Here is a 23,307-nt window from a genome sequence, read left to right on the forward strand (position 1 = left end):
ATCTCGCTCCAGAGCCCATGCTCTTGTCCCCTCCATCTTGGAGTGCCATGAGGAAAGCACCTGCAAACCCTCACTGAATGCGTGACGGGCCCAGAGGACAGTGGCTCGCAGGGAGGGTCTTGGGCCTGGCCGCTCCGCCCCCCATGACTGTGGGGGCAGAGGGCAGATGACAGAGATGGCTCTCCATCCAGATCAGCCCCACCCTTCCTGCCAGCTCAGGGACAGCCTGTGTGCCCCCCGCCCCCTGTGTTTTCCTGGTGATAAATGGCGGCTTCCTGTTCCCAGAAAGCTGGAAGTTTACTGGGGAAACCAGCATGGTGAGCTGAGCAGCCACTCGTCAGTGTCCTCACCCATCGTGGCACCGTGGCCTGCCGGGCTACTTGGTGGGGCTGGTCCTCTCTGCCCCAGACGGGGTTTCCACAGACCACAACTGAGGCCGTGGGGTGGAGCGTGGCCGAGCCCCTATTGGATGCCCCGGGGCCTCCTTAGGCTTGGAGCCTTCTCCCCAGCCCCAGTACCCACACCAGCCGGCCCAGCCAGATGTCGTCCCGGGGGGAATTTCTGCAGGTGTTTCCTCTCCATCCCTCAGGACAGAACCCCTTGAATGTCTGCCTTGCTGAGGTGGAGCGTAGAGTCAGAGTCGCCCTCGGCCTTTGTCTCCCCGGTGCCCCACCCCTCAGTGAAATGGGATGTGCCAAACTTGGGCCATCTCTGTGCCTCTCGCATAGCACCGAAACCAGATGCGTGACTGTCCCCCAGCTAGCCCAGGGGCGACAGGAGAGCAGAGGCCACATGCTATGTATTTCTGTCCCCAAGCGCTGTCCTTGGTATGTGATGGTGGCAGTAATGACAACAGCTAACACCTCTGGGCATTCACTGGGTGGATAAGGGTGCGGGCTCCAGAGCCAGACTCCTGCATTCAGACTTCCGCTCTGCCACTCACTAGGGGACTATAAGTGTACCGACCTTAAGGGGTGGCAGAATGAGTCAGTGGCTAAAGCTCTGAGCCCAGTTCCTGGTACAGATGTTAGCTTTGGTCATCGTCCTCCTCGTTGGTTAATTTTTTTGTAGATGCTTTATTTTTTATACCTTTAAATTTTTTTGCAATTTTTTTCAGCTTTGTTGAGGTGTAACTGACCAAATTGTGAGGAACTTACGGTGGATAGCATGATGAGTTGATGCACGTTTGTACACCATGAAAGGGCTCCTCCCTCTGCTTCGTTCACACATCCATCCAGCCCTCACTTCTTACATACAGACTTTTGATGAGAGCGTTTGAGCTCTACCCTCTCAGCAAATTTCAAGTGCACAGTACAGTGTTGTCAGCTACAGGTGGTAATGATTCATTGTTTACCGTGTGCTGGGCGCTGTGCCAAATGCTTTAGATAAATTATTTAATCCTCAGAACAGCTCCATTTCTCAGGTGAGGAAGCTTGGGGTGCAGAGAGGCTGAGTCATTTGCCCCAGGCCACCTGGAAGAGCAGGTCCCCACCCCAGGCGGCTCAGCTGGCTCTTAGGGACCGCCCCACCAGGCGTTCATACCCGGGTAGCAGCTGAAGGAATGAAAGCAAACAGAGGTTGTCCCAGATCGTGGAAAACCTAAGGAGCCCCTTATGTTTTGTTTGAAGGCTCAACCACAGGAATTACCTCTTGGAGTCGCCCCACAAGTACAGTGTCGCTGACCTCCAGCAGGTGAGAATGCCTCCTCGACCCCCACACTTCTGTGGAGGGACCTCATTCCTGGAGAAATCAGAAATGGGGACGCAAGAGGGGGGCTGCAGCTTCTCAGCCCCTCAGACTGCGTGTCTCACTGTCACATGCTTCCCAGGCAGTGACCGAGTGCCAGCCCCTTCCCTGCTGCGGGGCTCATCCCCAGCGGGAGGGCAGGTCCCACAGGTGAGAGCCGGGGACATTCCTTTCCTCGAGGGAGGGCACTGTGGATTTGGGTCTCGTCTGCCAACACGGTCATCCCCAGTGACCTCTGCATCGGGGAACTGGACAGCCTCGTTCGGCCTGATCCAGGGAGCCTTTCTTGCCCAAGCAGGGAGAGACTTCTTTGGGGGTAGGAGTCCTTCAGGTAGAGTGTCAGGAGGGGCCGCAGACTACGTTTTCCAGACAGCCTCGGCCTCACTCAGCATAGCTGCCTGAAAGGCCTGGCAGCCCTCACTTGCCCTCCACAGATCGCAGATGGGGTGTACACAGGCTTCCTCAACGCCCTCATCGGATTCGCCTCCCAGCACGTCTACCACTGCGACCTGTGCACCCAGCGTGGCTTCATCTGCCAGATCTGCCACCACCACGACATCATCTTTCCCTTCGAGTTTGACACCACGGTCAGGTATGCGGGACACACGGCCAGCTGCCCACCCCTGCCCACAGCCAGCCCTGGCATTCCAGCGGGGCAGGAACACAGAACACGGAGCCACAGGCTGGGGAGGTCGTCTAGAGCAGCTGATGCCCAGGCCAGTCACGGCCAGCTTTGGGCCAGCTTGGGGGACGAGAGAGCCTTCCGAGGACCCCTCCCTAGACCAAGGAAACTATCTGTCTCCCTCGAGAAGAGGTAAGGTAGCTTGCTGAGTCTTTGAGTGGGGGCCTCAGTTTTGTCATCTACAAATGGGTTGAGAAGGGACTGAATGAGCCACTGCCCCAGAGGGTGGGCACAGGCCACACAAAGTGGGCACCCAGGAGGGGCCCCCACCTGGTTCCCTCCTGCAGTGATGGTGGTTCTTATCCGATTAGCACTCATTATCAGGAGCCCCTAAATGGAAAAATTCAGCCGCCAAACCTCCATTCCAGCCCAGGTGGGAGTGGAAAACTGAGCAGGCGGGAGCATTCGTTCGTTTTCAGTAGGTGTCTCATGGCCTAGATTCAGCCCCTGGGCTCCGCTTTTCAAACGGCGGGGTGATGTTCTCAGCACAGGCAAGGATCATGTCACGAGTCCCCAGCAGCATCGGTAGGAAGTGCTGCAGAAGGGAGCGTGCCTGTGGCATGGCGCAGGGTCGGCGCCCCAAGGTTTTGTTCAGAGGTGGGGAGGCAGCACACGGGCCTTGGGTTGTGGGTGGCACTGCCCCTCCCCCCCCCCCCGGCTCCCGTCAGAACACTGGCTACTGTCCCCCCAGGTGCAGTGAGTGCAAGACCGTCTTCCACCAGAGCTGCGAGGCCGTGGTGAGGAAGGGCTGCCCGCGCTGTGCCCGCAGGCGCAAGTACCAGGAGCAGAACGCACTCACCTAAGCCAGTGTGCTGTCTCCATCCGGGTCCACCGGGCGGGGACACCCCACTCAGCTCGGCCCTCCCAGCTGGGTTTGGCATCAGCCTGGATCCCCTCAAGGTGTCATGGCTGTCTCCCCTGTCAGGAAGACTCAGATGTGACCAGAGCACGAGCCTACCCGATGAGGCCCTCGATGATGTCCCCCAGTCCCTCTCCCGCCCGTCTGCTCCAAGAGGTGGGGACACCATCAGGGGAAGCGGGAAAGGGAGCTTTGCACTAATCAGGCCCCCAGCTCGCCTCACAGATGCGACACCTCCCGGAGGGCTGTTCAAACACTGTGGACATGAGACTTGGGCACATTCTCTATTCCACATTCCTGATTAAAAGGTCTAGTTTTTTAAGACAGGTTTTTTTTTTCCCTTCATATTTCAACAGAAAATATTTTTTTATTCTTGACCCTACACAAGTCACCCAAGAAATCCAGGCATTCTCATGTGGAGCAAACATGTGGGACCATTTGGCCCACGGGGAGGCCACCAGGGGGCCTGAGCCTGTCAGCCAGACCGGGCCCTCGCTGCCCACAGCTCAAGTACGTGCCAAACTGCCCGGGAGCTGGCGGGATTGGTCCTGGTGACCGCCTTCTTCCTCTGCCTCGCCTCTCTTCACCCTGCCCTGTCCTCCTCCCCTGAAAACCCCATAACCTTTTTCCGGGTCAGAGCCCCCTGGCTCCCCTATAGCCTGGGATCTCGGTCCCGGTGGGAGAAGGGAGTGACTTGGAACCAGCACTGTCAGCACTTTGCGCCTTCCTTGGTCCAGGCCAGGGTCATCTTCCCTCCCCCTCAGCCCCTTGCCTACCGCAGACATCCAGCCCGATGGCTGCTAGAGACCTGCTGTCAGGGGGACCCCCTCCCCCAGAGAGGGCAGTGACCCCGGGCCAGGGCCGGCCTCGGGCATCATAACTGCCAGGCTCCGCACTGTGCAGTGGTGACCCCCCACCCTGTCCTTCCACGAAGAGTGCCAGGCCTGCTGCAGAGATGGACGGGGACACATGGGAGCGGCCACCTTGTGGAAGGAGGCCCAGCCTCAGTTTACAAAGCCATGGCTTCCCAAAGCCTCGCTGGACTGGCCCAGGAGGGGCGCTGCCAGTACTGGAAAAGGTCACAGGAGGGTGATTGCCTTTTCAAGGGGTCTTGGGGTAGAGTGGGAGCCTTGAATTGTTTTCAAAATGACACTGAAACCCTGTGATTCGGGGCGATCTCTCTGCTGCCTTCTCCCATCTCCTCTGGACCCACAGCCCCCCACCTCCCACCGGGGTGCTCTGGCCATCCTGTCTGCCCTCGGCTTGGATGGGGGCCTCCGGTGGAGGTTGCCCGTCACTTTTAAGAGATGAATCTACTCCCACCTCTCCCTTGGGGTGATTCGGCTGCTGAGTCACCTGCCCAGCCCTGTGGAGCGGGGTAACTTGTGCAATAGAACAGAGGAGGTGGTGGGTAGCAGGGCAGGGGAGGGCTGCCGCACAGCTTCTCTGTCCCCGTCACGGAAGATGGTGTACGCCGATGCCCAGCGCACCAAAGCCTTCTAGATGGGAAAGTGGGTCCTTATCTCTGTCCCGCACCCCCACAGCCAGCATTAATGCTCCCCCGCAAACCCAGCCCGAGAAGAGCCGCAGGTGCCCCAGTCCCCAGGTGGACAGAGGCTGGCCAGCGACAGACGGTGCGGCTGGGGGCCACCCTGGAGGGCTCACTGGGGTTGGGTGGACAGGCTGTCTCCTGTCCACAGCCACCTCCCGGGGACTAGTAGCATTAGGACGGCCCCCCTGCCCAGGAAAAGCTGCTGATGCTTCCAGATAAGTTGGCTTTTACCCTCTCACCCTCCATGGAAAGCTGACGTGAACCTCATTGGTGCCCACACTATTTTTAAAATGCCATGTTATGCAATAAACTGTTTCTAGTGAGGGGTGCTGGCCCTGAACAGTGCTTTGCAATGTGTGGAAGGAGCTGCTGCAGTGTGATTTTTGAATGATTTTGCAGTAAACCTGATTTTTCTCACCTCTGGTCTCGCTTCTGAATCCTGACGCTGCCACTGGTTGGGGGAGGCCACCGGCCATCCTGTCGTCCTCAGATGGGGCCCCCTCTGCGCCTTTTAGCATGGAAGGCCTGGAGAGGGGTGGTTGGGGTAGACATCTGCAAGCAGGGGGTTTGCGCACGAGGCATGGGCATGCCAGGGAGGAGAGGCGACAGTGTTCGGTCTGTCCCTTCCCGACTAGGAGTCAGATATAGAGGCTTTGGAGGGATAGCATTGCAGGCCCCTGGTGCGGAGGTTTCCTCACACACACTCTTCTGTAACAACTGAAGCTGATCCCTGAGATCCCACCACAGGGACTTCCTCCCTGTGCCTGTCAAAGCACAGACCCCTGGCCTCAGAACATGAGATGTGTCCGGACTGTCCCCCGCTGGGAAATCAAGTGAGGGGGCTCAGGGAGGAAAGGCTCTTTGAGCAGGGCCAGAATCTGGGTGCATGGTTTCAGGGCTCCATGTGGCTTTTAGTTGGCTGCTCCCTTGCCCTGAAGTTCCAGGGAGGAGAAGGCCACCACTGCCCATGGCAAGGACAGAGGAGGGAAACAGACTCGTTCCCTGAAGCAGCTCACAGGAAAGTGGGATTGAAACATTAGGCTTTGCAGTTCCTTGTCCTTGAAGAGAACTTTCAGCCCCTGGGAGGGGGGAGGGGGCCCTTCTGCGCATCCCCTGAGCACCAGCTTCCCTCAGGGGCCTCAAGTCCCTCCACGGTCAGTAGGGGGTGGGCTCTGAGAAGACCGAAGTACCTGTGTTTGAGGTCTGGGGACAGGGCCTCGTGACCTGGATGCTCCCTGCCTTTTTTCTCCATCCTCAGCAAGATGCCTCTGTGGACATTCCTTTTTTTTCCTTCCCCGCTTCTACCTAAAGGAAAGTGTGGAGTTTGGAGACTTCAACCCAACACTGAAGGGGAGGGCACTCATAATAAAAATGTTAATAATGAATGTGTGTTCTTACAATAATAATGTGATAATACTACACCGTGTTTCGTGCAACTCATTCTCATCCAGTCTTACCAACCATCCTGCGAAGGAGGCGCCCCTGTCCCTTCTACAGGAGAGAAAATGGAAGTGCTAAGGGCAGGCTGCGCTGGGCTTACCCTGCGGACAGCCTGCAGGGTGGCCCTCTTCCAGAGGACGATCCGGGCAGCTGGGGCATGCAATCGTACAGTGGGAGGGAAATCTGGCCAGAAGAAGTCGAGGAGACTCCCCCTTCACCCCACATGCCATCATCCCGGCCCTACTGCTTCCACCTCCCAGGAGACAGCCAGGTGTGGCCCATGATCCCAGGAGGTGCAGGGGGAGGGCGGCGTCTGACTCTCAGGGCGCTGGCCCGGCCCAGAGGGGACAGGAAGCCAGGACACCGGGGATTGTCTCTAGCAGCCGCAGCCCTGCCTCAGCCCGGGAGGAAGTTCTGCCGGGCGCTCTCCGCTGGTGCCTCCCTCGCTGTATTGTTGAACAGGAAACCCGGCTGCGCGGGAGCTGGGCGGTGGAGGAGGGAGCGGCGGACGCCGAAACCACGCGCGCCTGCCGGGACAAGTGGAGGCGAAGCCAGTGAGCGGACACCCCGAGGTGCCGAGGCCGGGCCGGGCCGGGAGTTGGGGGTGGGTGGGAGCCGGGGCGGGGGTGCGGTGCCGCAGGTGGCGGGTCCTCTCCCCCGGGAGCGCCGCGCGCCTGCTCCCGTTCACCCGGCGCTGGGGTGGGAGCTGCGCGCACCCGGGAGCAGGGCCGCGCGGGTCGGATCCCCAGCGAGCAGCAGAGATGCGAAAGGCTGCGGTCCGTCCGGGGACGGGAGGGGCCCAGGTGCAGGCCCCCGGCTCCGACCCAGGCGTTGACGGCGCTATGGTTCGCGTCGCCCGGGCAGTGGACCCAAAGCACCTCCTTGCGACCGGTCGGCCCCCGAGTTCCAGGGATCTTCCCGCTCCCCTTGTCCCTCCGCTTCTCTACGCTCCCCCCGAGTTGGGGAAGAAGCCGTGACCCGGGTCCCCTCCCCACCCAGCCCGAGACTCTGCGCTCGGGTAGGCATCCCTGCGGTGGGAACTCCGCTCCGAGTTTTTCCAGGCCCCGCCAAGCTGCGCCCGGAAAGGGCCTGGGGAGGGCGGAGGTGGGTCCGAAGCGAGTAGCGCCTGCAGTCGGGCTGGAGAGGGCTGGTGGTGGGTGATTCAGGGTGCAAATGGCTTCGCTAGGTATGGGAACCAGGGAGAGACAACGACCGGGGTCGGGCAGTCCCAGAGCAGCGCGCCCGCGGGACGCAGAGGCTCGAGGACAGCAAATTCCGTGGCGGGGGTGGGGAGGAGGCGGGAGGGGCGGCAGGGGTGGGACCCTACCCACCTTGGGCTCCGCTCGACACCCGGCAGCACCCCTTCAGCCGCAGCCCTTCCAGCTGCCGCCTCTCCCTTCTGCCTTCACTTGCTCTGGGCCCTGCTTCCACCCAACCGGCCGAGACACACTCGTCCAGGCTCCCACTCGCCTCTCGCAGATACAGCCGCGTTGGGGATGGGGGGCAGCCCTCCTGAGCATCCCTCTCCCTCTTTGCTCCCCTTGCCAGCTCCTGCTCCCCGAGGTCTCCCCCGGCCTAGCCCTTGGAAGCCCCGCCCAAGGAGATGGCAGGGGCCTAACCTGCATCCATCCGCTGGCTCCGCCCGTCCAGCCCATGGGCCCACAGAGACCTGACCCGCCGACGTGAGTGAGCCGCGGGGGGGGCCCAGGGGAAGGTGACCAAGGGGTATCCTCTCAGGGGTCTGTTGACCTAGCTCCGGGCAGCTCACGCACCACACCTCCAGTGCCCAGTGTGCACCCCTTTCCCCCTCCAGGAAAGCTTATTCCTAAGTAGTGAAGGAGCGCAGTGAGCCTCCCGCCAGACCCCGTTCCTTAGGTTCCTCAGCCTCAGCAAGCAACCGACTCCCAGCTGCTCCCGGGACACCTCTATTGGGCAGAAGATGGGTTCAGTGCAAGGGCTTGGAGCCACCAGCCCCTTAGGGAAGAGACTCTGATTCATCTCTTTGATGGGGAGACACAGGCAGGTTTACAGATAGGCTCTGACCCCCAAGCCCGGGGCACTAAAAGCCAGGTGAAGCTGGCACGCAGAGGGTCGGGGTGCCATGATTCACTCCAGGAGAGCTCGGGGGAGGACACCGCGTGGGTAGTCATTGTCACAAAGTGCAATCTCTAGGGGCCACTCTCGTGGGGCAATGCGGAGATCACAGGGCAGGTGGGAAGGCCGCGGGGGCAGAGCCTCCCTCTCTCGAGAGGTGGAGGTGGGAGCTGGAGAACACCGGGCGGTGCGGGCCGGTCTGGGCGGGCCAGGCTCCGGGTTCATGTCCGCGGCAAAGCCGCTGGGTAAGGAAGGAGAAACCGAGAGAACCGGTTCCCCGGCCTTGGCAGTCCGGATCCCTTATGCCAAGGCCCTCGGACTAGGGGAAGCAGAGACACTCCCCGGGTAGAGCGGCTCCGGGAAGGCTCCCAGAGCCCCGCGCCTCAACTCTTGACCCCGCTGGCCCCGGGGTGCAGAAGCCTGGAGGGAAGAGGCTCTGGAGACCCGGATTTCCTGAGGGCTTGTGGTGTCTGGGAGGGGCGGGGCAGGGGGCAGAGGGAATGGGCTGTTTCTCGCACCTCACAGACTGAGAAACTGAGGCCCAGTCAACTTTGTAAGCAAATGTGGCCTATGGCCATCAATCACCCCATCTCTTTGAGTCAAGGCTTCCTTGGCTGTCAAGTTGGACTAGTATTATGCACAATCTCCCCACCAAGGGATTGAATCGAGGTTCAAATCATAACCAATAACGCAGAATGAAAGTGTTGTCATAATTCCATCCGCGTGTGTAAGAATGGGAACGTTTTAACGTGTTTGGGGTTTGTTTTTTGTTTTTGTTTTTGTTTTGAGATTTTTTCCCAAAGATTTTATTTATTTATTAAAGAGATGGAGAAAGAACACACGTAGGGAGAGCAGCAGGCAGAGAGAGAGGGAGAAGCAGGCTCTCTGTGGAGCAGGGAGACACAGGCAGGTTTACAGGACCGATGCGGGGCTCGGTCCCAGGACCCTGGGATCGTGACCTGAGCCATAGGCAGCCGCTTAACCAACTGAGCCACCCAGGCGCCCTTTGGAGATTATTTTACCCAAGTCCCCCGCTTTTGAGATAGGAATACTGAGACCCTAACGCACACAAGGAAGGCAGCCTAGGGACTCGAACCCAAGCCTTTGTCCCCGCCCCCCCCCCCCCCCCCCCCCACCCCCAACCTAGAGCGGCGCTCCTCCCGGCTCGGTGGCCCTGACTTCCAAGCCCTTCTTCCTTGTCGCCCACAGGGAAACGGCACAGCCGCGATGGCGGCGGACGTCGAGGGAGACGTGTACGTGCTGGTGGAGCATCCCTTCGAGTACACGGGCAAGGATGGGCGCCGCGTGGCCATCCAGCCCAATGAGCGCTACCGGCTGCTGCGCCGCAGCACGGAGCACTGGTGGCACGTCCGGCGCGAGCCCGGCGGCCGCCCCTTCTACCTGCCCGCACAGTATGTGCGCGAGCTGCCGGCGCTCGGGGATCCCGCCACCGCCTCGCCTCCGCCCGTGCTCTGCCCGGGCCCCGCAGCCCCCGAACCGCTGGCCTACGACTACCGCTTCGTGAGCGCGCCGGCGCCCGCGGGCCCCGACGGCACGACCACCAAGCCCCGGGGCCGCGTGAGCTCCCTGTGCGGCCCCGCGCGGCGCGGCGCAGCGACCCCCCGCAGCAGCCCGGCGCCGGGCCTGCCCACCTGCCTGTACACGCGGCCCGCGGCCCCCGTGCGCCCCGCGCAGTCCCTGGACGACCTGGCGCGCGCCGCCGTCGCGCCCCCTGCCGGTCTCCTCGGGAGCGCGGGCAGCTTCAAGGCCTGTAGCGTGGCGGGCTCCTGGGTGTGCCCGCGGCCCCTGGCGCGCAGCGACTCGGAGAATGTCTACGAGGCCATCCAGGACGTGCGCGGCCCGCCGCGGGAGGAGCGCCCGCCGCAGGTACGCGGAGCCGGGGAGCGGGGAGGCGGGCGGAGGGCTGAAGACCCTCTCGGCTTAGCGTCCGGCTCAACGCTGAGCAGCAGTGTCCGCTGGCCCTGGACGTGCTCCTTCACCCCGAGCCTCACTTTGCTCAACCGACAGGGGTGCATGCTCCCCATCACTTATCTGCAATTCCAGAATGGCAAAGCCCCCCAGAGCCCAGATGTTTTCCCTAACTCGGTGGCAGAATTTGACTTGAGCCATGTGAAGCCACCCATGGCACTTATTGATTACCGGTGGTTTTCCTGCAGAAATGCAGATGAAATTGATTACGGTGTGCTGGCCCAAGCTTCCTGGCAGGTGCGTGCGCCACATGACCTAACGGCAGCACCATTCCGAAACTCTTCCGGGGTGTGGAGCGGTGGACCTGCAGGCAGCCCTAGGAGCCTTTCTCATAGAAGCTCGGGGGTCACATGAGATAATGGATGTGAAAGTCAGGGGTCTGCTTCCCTTTTTGGCTTCTCCCAACATTTCAGTTCCCCTTAAAAAAAAAAAAAAAAACAATTTTGATTTGTTTGTTTCCGGAAGAGGTTCAGTTATACTGAGGATTTTATTGTTGTGTCAGAATCCAGTTGTGTTAATTTGGGAAATTGAAAATAGCACACTTTTTTAAAAAAAGATTTTGTTTATTTATTTGACAGACAGAGATCACAAGTAGACAGAGAGGCTGGCAGGGACGCAGGCTCCCCATTGAGCAGAGAGCCTGATGTGGTGCTCAATGTGGTGCTCAATGTGGGGCTCGATCCCAGGACCCTGAGATCATGACCTGAGTCGAAGGCAGAGGCTTAACCCACTGAGCCACCCAGGCACCCCAGTAGAGCACATTTTAAAAAACACTTGTACATCCTCAGGATCCTTCTCGTGGCCCTGACACCTGACATCTTGAACTTTAGGAACATGGTGCAGGGCAGGGGGTGAGGGGGAGCGGTGGAGGGAGGATATACAGACTCCCTTATGACAACTGCCACCAGCTGGGTGATTATGGGCAATTCACTTCCTCTCTCAGGGTCCCAATTTGTCCTTTGGCCCAAAGAGGGGTGGAAAGGTGGATGGATGACCCCTAAACCTTGAGAGTCTCTGATTTCTTTCTTTGTACTTGATGTAATGTACTTGATGTAAACATTGATGCCTGGCACATGCCAGGACTGAGTCTGGGAAGCCCAGCGGAAGGAGGCACCGTCCCACTGTGTGACCTCCTGGGTCTTCCCACCGCGTGTACTGGTTGCAGTGCAAAGAGCTCAGGATTCGAAGCTAGAGAGACTCGAATTTGACGCTGCTGGGTCACCTGCCAGCTGCTGAGTGGTCACTTAATTCCCCCAGCCAGGTGTCCGCCTGTGTAAAGGGTTAGTGTTCTGAGCCTTCAACGAGGTGAGGCATGGAAGTACTTGGCACGTAGTAGGCGCTCTACCAAGGCTGGCTGGGTCCCATTGGGTACCCCTGTCTGCGCCACCTTCGCTCTGGTTTCTGTAAGGAGGAGCCCGCCCTCTTGTGGCTATGACGGGGAACAGCACTCGGCCGGTGAGGACCGCGACCCGGACTCCGCCCAGAGGGAACGCGGGCGGGGCAGTGGGGGCTCTTGTGCCCGGCGTCCCGGCAGGCCAGTTGGCCGGCTTCTCTGGGACAAATGGCTGGATGCCAGCGCTCCTCACCCCGGCGTCCCTCCGTTTCCTGGGCAGGCTCTCGGGCTGCATTCCGGGGCCTCCCCACATTCTCCGTCCTGCTTGCCCCTCCGTCTTTCGGAGCAGTTACAGCGGTGTGATGGGGGTGGGGGACACAAGTGCTGGCGGGGGTAGTACTCGCGCGGGGAGGAACTGGGGTGTCTGAAGGAGACCTGGGTATCGTTAGAGACGCTCAGCCTGGTCCGGCTTCTGGCCCTAATTCACTGTGGGACGCTAATGAAAGGCTTAAGAAAACTTAATGTTTCCTCCCTGTGTGATGGGTATAATCTCATACTCCCTGCGATCCCGCCTTATTCCAGTGCCAGCTGTGGGTCTCCCTGACACCCCTTCCCCTACACACGCCAGGGGTGGGAAGTCGGTTCTCTCCTGGGAAGGAAACCTTGTTCTGCTCTTAGTTGTTCAAGGCAGCATTTAGAGAAAGAATTTCCTGAAAGGTGAGCCTTCCTGGTTTCTTCTTGGAGGAGGCAGGAGAGGCCGCTCCCTCCCCTTCATTCACTCATTAACTAAGCAGGAACTGGCCTCCCACCCGCCAAGCTCCTGGTGAGGCACAGCCCCCCAGGCCCAGAGAGCTACCATCTGGGTGAGGGGCCTGGCAAGAGAGGACAGATGCCTCAGGCCGGCCTGGCACATGCCATCTGGGGCAGAACGACACACACAGTGTCATCATAGGTGTGGGTGTGGGACATGCACCCCTGGAGCCCTGCAGTCCCGCCCCTGCCCTACCCTGCTGGGGGGGGGGGTTGCGGGGGGAGTGGGTGGTGCCTGACCCAGCAGAGCCTCATGGGCTCTCACCAGGGATGTAGATTTCATTCTTCAGCTGCTGGAAGATTCCTAGCACAGAAGGGAATGGGGCACAGAAAAGACCCCCGGGGCTGGGACTTTGAGAAGAACAGAGGACCTTCATGGTGACCCGGGCACTCAGGGATGACGGGACATTTGGGAAGCCGATGCCAAGGGATCTGGAGGCCAATGGGCTGAGGAAGGAGGGAGAGACGGCGGGGTGTGTCCCTGTCTCCCGTTGCATGCCTCGCAGACAGTGGTCTGTTTATCCGGTGGTGACACGGCCAGGGAGCAGCCAGATAGCTAGGCCTGCTGCCCAGGAGACGGCCCTCAGCCTGTGGTGCTGGAGATGGGGCTTCGGAGGGCCTGTGGAGAGGAAGAAATAGGGAGCAAGGCAGAAAGCAGGAGAGTGCTGGCCCAGACACCGAGAAGTGTCCAGAAGGAAGGAGAAGTCAGATAAAGGCCATTAAACATTTATCAGAAATGGTGACCGCAAGGTCAACCAGCCACCTTATCAGGAGCAGGTCAAGGGGTTACTGAAGGCAGAAGGCAGACATCAGAGGGATGAAGGTGAGGACACAGGCCACGTGTAGACAGTTCGAAAGCTTGGCAGGGAAGGGAGAGTCGCTGTGTGGCCAGAGGCAGGTGAGGCCAGAGGCAAGGCTCCCCAAATCGAAGTGGGTGGTCAGGGCCCAGAAGAGCGGGAGGCTGAGGACGGTGAGGAGGGGGTTAGTGAGACAGAATTGGGGGAGAGAGGCCAAGGGGGTGCCCGGGGCAGAGGGGGAGCGACCCGCTGACTCTGAGGCAAGGGGCAAGGATGTGAAGATGGAGCATCAGGGTCGTCTGGAGGAGGGTACACCAATGGCCAAGGGGAGAGGGTGGCATGGGGGTGGGGCCGTCGGCAGAGGAGAGAAGAGAGAAGCCTCCACATTGGGTGGCATTTTCCGGTCTTGTCATTCACCCTCCAATCAACTAGCCCGTAATGAACACCTGGTGTATCCTGGTCAGAGGGCTGGACCCTGTGGACACAAAGTGTGTCACACATGACAAGACATGACCCTGTCCCAAAGGGGCTAATGGTCCCGTGGGCTCTCACCCAAAGGCTCATCCCCCCAACAGCTCAGAAGGCAGGCATGGGTGCCCCCCTTTGCCAGAATGCAGAGTTCAGAGAGGGGTTAGTGGCTGGCTGAAGGTCCCCCAAGCAGGAGGTGGCCGAGAGCAAGTCACTTCCATGCTTCCTGACCCCTGCCCGGTGCGGGCCGCCAGGTTCAGTCTCAGCCCGGTGGCCTGTGGGCTTGGCCATTCTCCTCCCCGCGGTGGGGACAATAAAGCCAGAGGCAAACACGGGTTCCCTAAGAGGCCTGTATGTGCCCAGTCCTGGGCACGGGCTACAGGGAGGGATGCAGGAATTCCAACCCTTCATCTCCCACGCGGCCCCCAGGAGGAGACCCAGCTGTCCCGGGAGAGGGCAGAGGCGCACCTCCGCAGGAGGGAGAGAAGGAAGAGGGCTTCACCAGCGGGAGCTCTCTGCCCCCACCCCCTCAAAGGAGGGGCTTTGGGAGCCTGAAGCCTGGGGGGAGGGGCCCCTGAGACTCCTCCCCTGGGGCCGCGGGCGGGGTGGGGAGGAGTGGGGACCTGCTGACTCCGGGATTTCAGGGTGTGGTCACCATGACCGCCCCAGAGCCTCGGAGGTGGAGAGGCCCAGGCCGGCAGTGGGGCCTGGAGCCCACCCGTGCTGCCCAGGCACTGGCCACAAGCAGGAGAGCCCCGGGCCTCCGCAGCTTCCCGGGCAGCCGGCCCAGGAGGCGCCTCACCTGAGTAGGCTGCCGGAACTGGAAGGAGCCCCCAGGGCGGCCCTGGTTCCCCGTCCGTCCTCTGCTGAGAACTGTGAGTGACCCCTCAACTCCGAATGGGGCACGGGGCGTGGCGTGGCAGACTGCCCACTCTCTCCCCTCCTTCCCTCACCTCCGCCGGCTCTTTTCCCGGACCGGGCTGAAACCCACCTGCCCGGTGCCTCACCCTCCTCTCGGGATCGCCGGCCTGGCACCCACTCCTTGGGACGCACTCCAAGAGCCGCCCCAGGCAGCTCTGATTGGGACAAAGGAAATGGACTTGGACAGACCCACCTAGATCTCCCTTTGGGACAAGTCGGGGGCCCTCTGGAAAGGGAGTCTAGTAAGAGCCTGTGAGCTGAGGCCGGAGGGAGGGTCCAGTGAGTCCCCCTCATCTGGTCTTTCTCCTCAGCCCCTCCCCCACCCAGGGAAGTCAGCTACCCTGGGGTGGCCCAGCCGGTTTCTTCACCCCTGGCCTGACTCACCTGCAGCCCCAGGCTGACCCTGGAGCCCTGCTGCCCAGCCCATGGCCTGACCCATGAAGGATCAGGCTCTTGGGTGGCCCCCCCATCCTCAGCCCACATTCGGGGCCACCAGTGGTTCTCCCCAGCCACTGCTCCCTGGGAAGAATGGAGCAAACCCCAGGGGCTTGGCAGCCCCCATGGCTCGATGGGGTCCCCTGGGTGATCTCCCCTGAGCCTGGGCCTTATTATTCACCTCTCAGTCTCTGGTTCCCCTAAACCCCCCCCACCCTGGGCCTCCTGAGACAGGTCCACCTGCCTCCCCACTTCCTTCCTGAGCCCCAGCAGCCGGCTTCTCTCTCCATCTAATTTCTCTGCCTTTCCTGGGGCTGTCTGTGTCCAGCAGTGGGAAGGGCCAGGCATGCGACACTGAAAGGCAACCCCGATGACCCGTCAGTGCCCGGCCCTCAGCATGGGAAAGCCCATCAGCAGGACTGCGGTCAGCTGATCAGAAAGGGGTCAGGGTTCCAGACCCTGTCAGGGGACAGTTCATGTTGGTTGGCATTGAGGGAAAGGGGGCTGCCGGGGCCTGGGTCCGAGGGACACAGGGGTTCTTGCTAAAGTTCAGGAGGATTTCTTGCCAAACTGAGGAAGGACTGTGGTATTGAGGGGACTTCCAGAGCAGCTGTGAAAGCGTAGTGAGGCCTGCAGGACCCAGGCTCTGGGCTCCTACAGGTGCTGCCCCAAGGCCTCTCCTTCCCCTGGGTGGAGGTCCATCCTGAGGCATCAGGGGAACAGAGCAGGCGTCCCTGTCAAAGCTTCCATGTCTGTCGCAGGGCCTGGGTCAGCTTGGCCAGAGAGAGGAAGCCAGAGGAACCAAGAAAGGTGCCAGAAGGGCCCCGCCCCCAGCTCCCCCGAGCCATCTCCCCCACCCCCACCGCCCCCCCCCGCCCCGTCTATGCAACTGGAGAGTTCCTGGCATCATCTGAATTTGCCAGTTACTCTTCCCCCCTTAAAAATAGTTTCATGCCACTGCAAATATTTGGCTAATGGGGGGACATCTCCATCTAATGACTACTAGCATTTTGATTTCTCTCCATCCATCCTGCTTGACTCTTGGTGGGAGAGCTTTGCAGACCTCGGGCATCCCGGAGCACTGACAAAGGCACTGTGATTTTTCACTTACTGTGTCATTGATTCAGGACGGAGCAGGGGTGGACTGGGCACTGGGAGGCAGTGAGACACAAGGCGTGGTCCCTGCCCTCAGGCAGCTGACTGGGGTAGAGAGCTGGTCAGGCAAACCCAGGGTTCCCATCTGCTGTGGTGGGAGAACCTGCAGGTGCCGTGGCCAGAGAGAAACCTAGGGTCTCTTCCGGCCAAGGGAGGGGGACAGCAGGTGCATCCCAAAGGTTTCTACCATTCAGCCTCCTCCGTGAACCCCTCTGGGCCTGGTGCTTTGTCAGGGGCAGACTTTCTCTTCAATCGTAATTGGATCTTTCCAAGTTTTCCATTCATTCTTGTTTATTTTGGCCATTTTGGTTTTTGACTAGGAAAGCATTCATTTTTTCCTCGATTGACAAAGTCTTCTAAATTTACATATGGATTCCTTTGTGACCGAGGAAAGGATTTTTTTTCTAAGTTTTTCATAGCCATGGAAAAATTGTATATTTTCCATTTAAAGGACATCAGGTCCCCCCTAGAGATCAAGCCAAGCTGATGGACACTATTATTTTTTTTTTTAAAGATTTTATTATTTATTTGACAGACAGAGATTACAAGTAGGCAGAGAGGCAGGCAGAGAGAGACAGGAGGAAGAAGGCTCCCCGCCAAGCAGAGAGCATGACCCAAGCTGAAGGCAGAGGCTTCAACCCACTGAGCCACCCAGGCGCCCCATGATGGACGCCATTATTGAAATGTGGGTTTCCTTTGTAGATCTCTTTTTGGTTTTGTCTTTTACTCCAGGTCTGATAGAGGTTTATTACATCTCCCACTCAGATTTCCTCAAGCAAGTTCTTCTTGTACTTTTAGTAGGTTTCACTCTTGACGTTGAGCTAGAGCGCTGCTGGGAACGCCCCGATCTGGACTGCCCTGTCTTCACAGAGCTTGAATTTGTATCACAACTTGGTGTCCCTCTTTATCCCGTGGGGTCCTTGCGACCCTAAACTCCACCTTTCCTCTCAAGAACCTGGCCACTCTTTGTATTTTGTTCGATTTTATTTTTTGCACTCGCCAGTACCTCTCCGTATCCTTTAAGTTTCAACGTTATCACGTTAAGTGTCTTTCTTAAGAGTGTGTGTGTGTGTGTTGTCATACCACTGAATTTTGAAATCCAAGCTGACTGTCTTCTGATGGGATAATGCACTCTTTTGAGATTTTGTTTAATAACGGACCCAGCCTACTGGATTTTGTTCCTAATGGATTAATTACATGTATTGGTTTTCCTGTGGTTTGCTTTCCCCCTTCTATCGGGCTGCTACTGATTCTTTTCTTCTCCGCCTGTCACTCCCGGTGTCCTATGACACTTGGCATTTCATTCATGGCTTCTGTTTGTCCCTGGGGTTCCTAGTCAAACATGCCCTTGGATGTGCAGAGATGGGGATTCTTTTTCTCAGTACTCCCCCCTCCCCCGAAACTCACAGAACCTCATCAGTGTCTATACACAGCCTTGGGTCTTTTTTTTTTTTTTTTTCAGCTTAGAGAAATCTGTTTGTTGCATGATTGTTGTGTCTTTGACTTTTTCTTTCATTTCATGTGCACGTTGGCCCTCTTGACGGGCTTCTCCAGTTTTGTAGTTTTGCCCCCTTTCTTTCTTATCTCTGTGTGTGTTTGTTCTGAGAGATTCCTCCTGCTTTATCTTCCAGGCTACAGATTGGAGTCTGGAGTATGGCTCTCTATCCTCACCTTCAATGAGTAGCGCAATGATATATTCTAGGTTCTAAAACAGTCTTTTTTTTCTCTCTCTCGTTTGTGCTTTACTTGAATCTCCTTAAGAATTCTTTTTTGGTGTTGTTTGGGTTGTCTCTGTGTTTTCTAGCTCCTCTATCTTGCTAATAGCAAGATTTTCTTAATTAGATAAGGTGGGACACCTGGGTGGCTCAGTGGGTTAAGCCTCTGCCTTTGGCTCGGGTCATGATCTCAGGGTCCTGGGGGCGAGCCCTGCATCAGGCTCCCTTCACGACGGGAAGCCTGCTTCTCCCTTTCCCACTCCCCCTGCTTGTGTTCCCTCTCTCGTTCTCTCTATCAAATAAATAAAGTCTTTTTTTTTTTTAATATATAGTAAAAACTCCCACACGTACCCCTGCTTCTGTACCTGTTCTCCATCAGCTCTAAGTTGTCACTTTCATTAATTCTTTCCCTACTCTTCCGGAGTTTCTTTATACAGATACGAACTTCTATGAAACCACATTTGATTCCCTGATTTTTCTGTCTCCCTTACATACAGGTAGCAAGCAGTACACACAACCCTATATCTTGCTTGTTTTTTGCCTATTTGATTCAGCAACGTACCTTGGAGATCGTGCACAGAGAGTATCAGTCCCCTTCCTAGTAGCTATGTGGGTTTTCCTTGTAGGAATGTATCATAAATCCTTCAGCCGCTCCATGGTTGATGGGCCCTTGGACTGTCTCCCAGCTCTTGCCATTATGCACAAAGCTATAGTAAAGAATCTTTCGTGGATGTGCAGGTGGTAAATCAAGGATGAATCCCAGAAGTAGGATCGCTGGGCAGAAAGGTAACGATAGATATTTGTTCAGTTTTGCCAAATTGCTCTCCCTGTCTGTGGGGCTTATACCAGGTTACATTCCCACCAGCACAGATGTGAGCATCTGACTCCCCACAGCCTTGCTAACCACGTGCCGACAAGATGTTGGTTTCTGCCGATGCAGTAGTAAAATATATGCTCCAAAGGCAGCTGGGATTTGCATTTCTCTTTTCAGCGAGAGTGAGCATCTTTTCATAGATGTCCGGTCTGTTTGTTTTCCTTTTTCCGTGGCCGGTCTATTCATAGCCTGTGTTCCCTTTTCTGTCGAGTTATTGGTTTTACTTATCAGTTATTAGGAGGCTTTGCCGTTCGAGGGAGACCAGCCTTGGATCTCCAGCATGAGTTGGAGTCTCCCCACATTTGTCTTCTGACTTTGCTCATGTCATGTTTTGGCCACATAAATCACTTAATGTAGAAATCACTAATCTTACGGCTTTTTGATTTTGAGTCTCTGTCACCAAGATCTTTTTTTTTTTAAGATTTTATTTATTTATTTGAGAGAGAGAGAATGAGAGAGACAGAGAGCATGAGGGGGGGGAGGGTCAGAGGGAGCAGCAGACTCCCTGCCAAGCAGGGAGCCTGATGTGGGACTCCATCCTGGGACTCCAGGTTCATAACCTGAGCCAAAGGCAGACACCCAACCAACTGAGCCACCCAGGCGCCACAAGGTCTTTTTTTTTTTTTAATAGAATTTTGCTCATGTTTTCCTCTTTGAGTCTTTTTTTTGGGTTTCACATTTTATGTCAGACTCTTTGATGCTTTGGGGGATGTATCTGAGCGGACAGAGTGAGATGTAGACCCAGTGTTAATGATTTTTTTTTTTTCCTGGTTGGCTGTCCAGCTGTCCCGTCACCTTTACTGACCAGCTCCTCTTCTCAGCGGGGTTTGTGAGTGGTACGCAGCAGGTCCAGACCTTGCTGAATTAAGGTCTGCCAACTCCGGCCAGTTTGGGGGGGGGTCTTTCTGCTCCAACTCTTTCCAGCTACAGGCTTGCCAGAGGAGTGAGATGGATGTGTCTTTGCTCACTGGGGCTGGGATTGAGCTGTTGGAGTACCCCCCACTTGATGGGGCCCTAGAGCAGAGGAATGGTGGTCTCCGCCAGGGGGCCTGTGGGGCTAGCTGGCCAGGTCCCCTGCAAAGACACCATCAGAAATTCTCCCTGCTCCCTGTCCCTCGGCATTCCCAGCTTTCCAGCAGAGAGCGCTGAGCCCACCTGTTTGGCTCCCTGTGGGCTCCTCAGGTCACCCTGCCTTGCCCCCGGGGTCTTATGGTGGGCCAGGTCTGCCCCGGGGCCCCCTGAGTTCCAGCTTCTGTCTCAGGCACTCGGCCTATGCCAGCCAGCCCTGCCCACCGGCTGGCACAGCCCCTTCATAGAGGGTCGCAGCAGGGGGAGGAGAGAAGCAGGACATGTTGAAGCTGCCATATTTCCAAAGTTCCAAGCACCAGTGCCGCATCATAAAGGGAGAGAAATTACTACTGGGGGGAGTGCAGGGGAGAGAGCTGGAAAGGCCAGTCTTTCTGGATAAGAAACAGTGAACACTTCACAGAGTTGTAACATGGAGATTGCAGAAGAATAAGAAAGTCTAAGGGAGGGCTTTTCCCTTTTCTGTTATGAAGATTGTCAAACATACAAAGAAACCAGAAGAATAGTAAAAGGCATATAATTTATACCTATTACTTAGATTTAACAATTACTGCTTGCCAAGTTTGTTCTTCTTTTTTTTTTTTTTTGCCAAGAAACAATAAATTCCAGACTTTATCATATCTTATCCCGCCAAAATTCAACATCTATGTCTTAAAAGTGTTTTTCTCCATAATCACAATACTATAACCATTATTATATCTTTTAAAAATTCACATTAGTTCCTTAATAGCATCTCAGACCCAGGGCATAGTCGAAAGTCCCTCATTGTCCCAAAACAGATCTCTCCCAGCAAGTTTGTTTGAACCAAGGTCAACTCGAGAACCATGCATTCCACTGGACTGTCCCTTCAGTCTCTCTTGATGGTTCCCTCCTTCTCCTCCTGCCCTGACAGAGGCCAGACCCGTTGCTCCAGAGAATATCTATTCTGGATTTGACTGTCTGCTTCCTTGTGGTGGTGTTGCCGAGTTCCCCCGATGCTGGTGATACGTGCGGACTGACAGGTCTGAAAGGCTTAGGCAGCTCTGGTCACCGGGCTCGGTGACCCTAGGTCTCAGCTTGAACAACCGAGATGATGCCCAGATGGGAAACAGGAGAAGGAGGGTGACTGCGGTTTGGGACGTGCAGCTCTGGAGGTGTATCAGGGACACCCAGGGCAGCAGTCGAGGCCCGCTCCTGGAGCTGCGCTGACAGGTCATTACCTGAACAGAGCTGGCTGGGCTTCCCCAGGACAGCAGAGAAGCAAAGGTGGGACCAAGCATCAAGGATGTAGACAGAGGAAGAGGCGCACGGGCCCAGAGCCCAGAGCCCAGCAGGCACCAGAGGAGGAGGGAGAAGGCTGTAAGAACTAAGTGCTGGAGGGGGTCACACCCGACAAGGACCACATTTGTCACGAAGGAAGTCACAGGACACTCTAGCTGTGGGCTGGACATCAGGGTGACGGGCCAGCAGAATGGTGGGGATGCGCCCACCTTCAAGAAGTGGGCTCTGAAAAGGAAGCAGGCGGAGCTGGGTCCAGGGGCCTCCTTTTGCTTTTTGATGGAGAGACCTCAGGGCGCTTGGGTGACTCGGTTGGCTAAACGTCTGCCTTCAGCTCAAGTCATGGTCCCAGGCTCCTGGGTTCAAGCCCCCCTTCCCCAGTCGGGCTCCCTGCTCAGCGGGGAGTCTGCATCTCTTTCTTCCTCCCCACCCCCCACTGGTGCCTGCGCTCGAGCTCGTGCTCTCTCTCTCTCGCTATCTCTTTCTCTCTCTGTTGAAGAAATAAATAAAATCTTAAGAAAGAAATTAAAATAAGGTGGAGAGACCTCAAGTTTTTTGAAATGCCAAAGAGTCAAAGGCAGTCAAATGGGAGGGGTTAGAGATTTGAGGAACAGCTGCTTCTGGGCGAGCAAGAGAGGCAGTGGGATCCTGGGATCCCCCTGGGCCTGCTCGGGGAGGTCACTTCGGACAGGGGCACCTGGTCCCTCCACTGGGGAAGTGAGAAGGAAGGGTGAGTGCATGTGCCGCTACATTTGAAGCCCTGGCCACATTCTCCTCCCTAGGCTGGCTCCCGAGTACAGCCTCCTCAGGCCCGCAGTTCCCTTGACAGATGGTTTCTCATTCCTCCTGACCCAACCTTGGGAGACATCCTGGGTGTCTGCCAGCCTAATCCCGAGCACAGGGCGTGGGAGTGGTGAAGAAGGTTCCGCCCCAGGCCCCACCTGCCCTGGAGGAGCAAGCCAAGCACACAGTCCCATGAGGCCACTGAAAGGCTGGGGGCAGAGTCCAGAGCCAAGGGCATTCCATCAAAACCGAGAAGCAGAAAAGCAGAAGCACAACCCTGCCTTCTTCCCCACGGTCCCCGGTGCAGGGGGGAGAACTCGGGGGCCTGCTTGACGCTTTCATGGAAGCCAGTCTTGCGAGCAGGGAGAGAATGACAGACAGCCCATTCTATGGATAAAGAAACAGAGGCCCAGAGATTCAAGGGACTTCCCAGAGAGAAGCTAGGGCACAATCCACGTGAGAAGCCATGTCCCTGAATTCTGCTTCATTCTTTTTTTTCCTTTTAACCCAATGACGATGCTTCTGCTCCAAATCCCAGGGAAGAATCTCACCTTGGGCTACTGTGTTGGGACCCGAAAGCCGCAGGGCAAAGCAGTAAGATTATACCGAGCCTCATCTTAACACAACATGTCTGAGCCGCAGCCCAAATCACTTATACCAGACTCTCCGGGTTCGGGGTTGGGTGGGTGGTGCTTGGCAGCTCCAGGCATGGTTCCCCACCATTCTGAGGCTTGAAGACCCTGGAGGGTGACCCACTGCACACTGGTGGACTTGTCTGTCAGGGCTAGGGGCGGATCCGCTGAGGCCTGGACTCTGTCCTGGAGAGGGCGTGCTCAGGAGCGGGAAGGATGCCAGTTCTGGGCACTGCATTAAGCTCCCTGAGGCAAAGATCACAGTTTATTCTCCACTTTTCCTCCACCCAGCCTGGCTAGCCTGGAGTCAGCAAGAGAGGTCCCGTCCCCTCCGTGACCCCCTGAGCCTGTCTCTGGGCTCTAGTCACTGGTTTGCAGGCATTTCTTTTGCCTCTGGCCACAGAGAGCTGATAGGATTTTCTGGTTGCACCTGCTTGTGAGGTTTTTGGGAAGAAAGGGTGAGGACAGAGGGCTGGAGAGGTGGTCAGGGTGCAGCAGGCTTGTTCTGTCCCCTCCGCCACCGTGTGCCTAGAGGCAAGGAGAGGTGTGAGGGTGTGGTTAGCGGGGGTGGACCCCGGGATGGGTGGGGGGGGGGGGGCTGCTGTGGTCACACCTCCTCTCCCCGGGGAGGGGAGGCCTGGACTGGAGGCCGGAGGAGCCAGCCTCCAAGAGCAGCCTA

General features: G+C 57.4%; 2 protein-coding genes across 5 annotated transcripts in view; both read left to right on the forward strand.

Annotated features, from left to right (window-relative positions):
- The window catches only part of PLEKHM1 (pleckstrin homology and RUN domain containing M1), a 46,378-nt gene extending 41,122 nt beyond the window's left edge, over positions 1–5,256 (forward strand). For all 3 annotated transcript variants that reach the window (XM_059378811.1, XM_059378812.1, XM_059378813.1), the window contains 3 exons: positions 1,629–1,692; positions 2,181–2,338; positions 3,120–5,256. In XM_059378811.1, coding sequence (XP_059234794.1) covers positions 1,629–1,692; positions 2,181–2,338; positions 3,120–3,231 — 334 coding nt within the window. In that variant the 3' untranslated portion in view covers positions 3,232–5,256. The remainder of the gene's footprint in view (positions 1–1,628; positions 1,693–2,180; positions 2,339–3,119) is intronic.
- A 1,425-nt stretch (positions 5,257–6,681) lies between these two features.
- The window catches only part of ARHGAP27 (Rho GTPase activating protein 27), a 31,435-nt gene continuing 14,809 nt past the window's right edge, over positions 6,682–23,307 (forward strand). The window contains exons 1-3 of one of the 2 annotated variants that reach the window (XM_059378814.1): positions 6,731–6,851; positions 7,828–7,961; positions 9,583–10,260. In XM_059378814.1, the coding sequence (XP_059234797.1) occupies positions 9,601–10,260 (660 nt within the window). In that variant the 5' untranslated portion in view covers positions 6,731–6,851; positions 7,828–7,961; positions 9,583–9,600. Of the gene's footprint in view, positions 6,852–7,827; positions 7,962–9,582; positions 10,261–23,307 lie in introns of both variants that reach the window. The other variant, XM_059378815.1, reaches the window with a different exon arrangement.

Source organism: Mustela nigripes, chromosome 16, assembly GCF_022355385.1.
Source record: "Mustela nigripes isolate SB6536 chromosome 16, MUSNIG.SB6536, whole genome shotgun sequence".
NCBI classification, from domain to species: Eukaryota; Metazoa; Chordata; class Mammalia; order Carnivora; family Mustelidae; genus Mustela; species Mustela nigripes.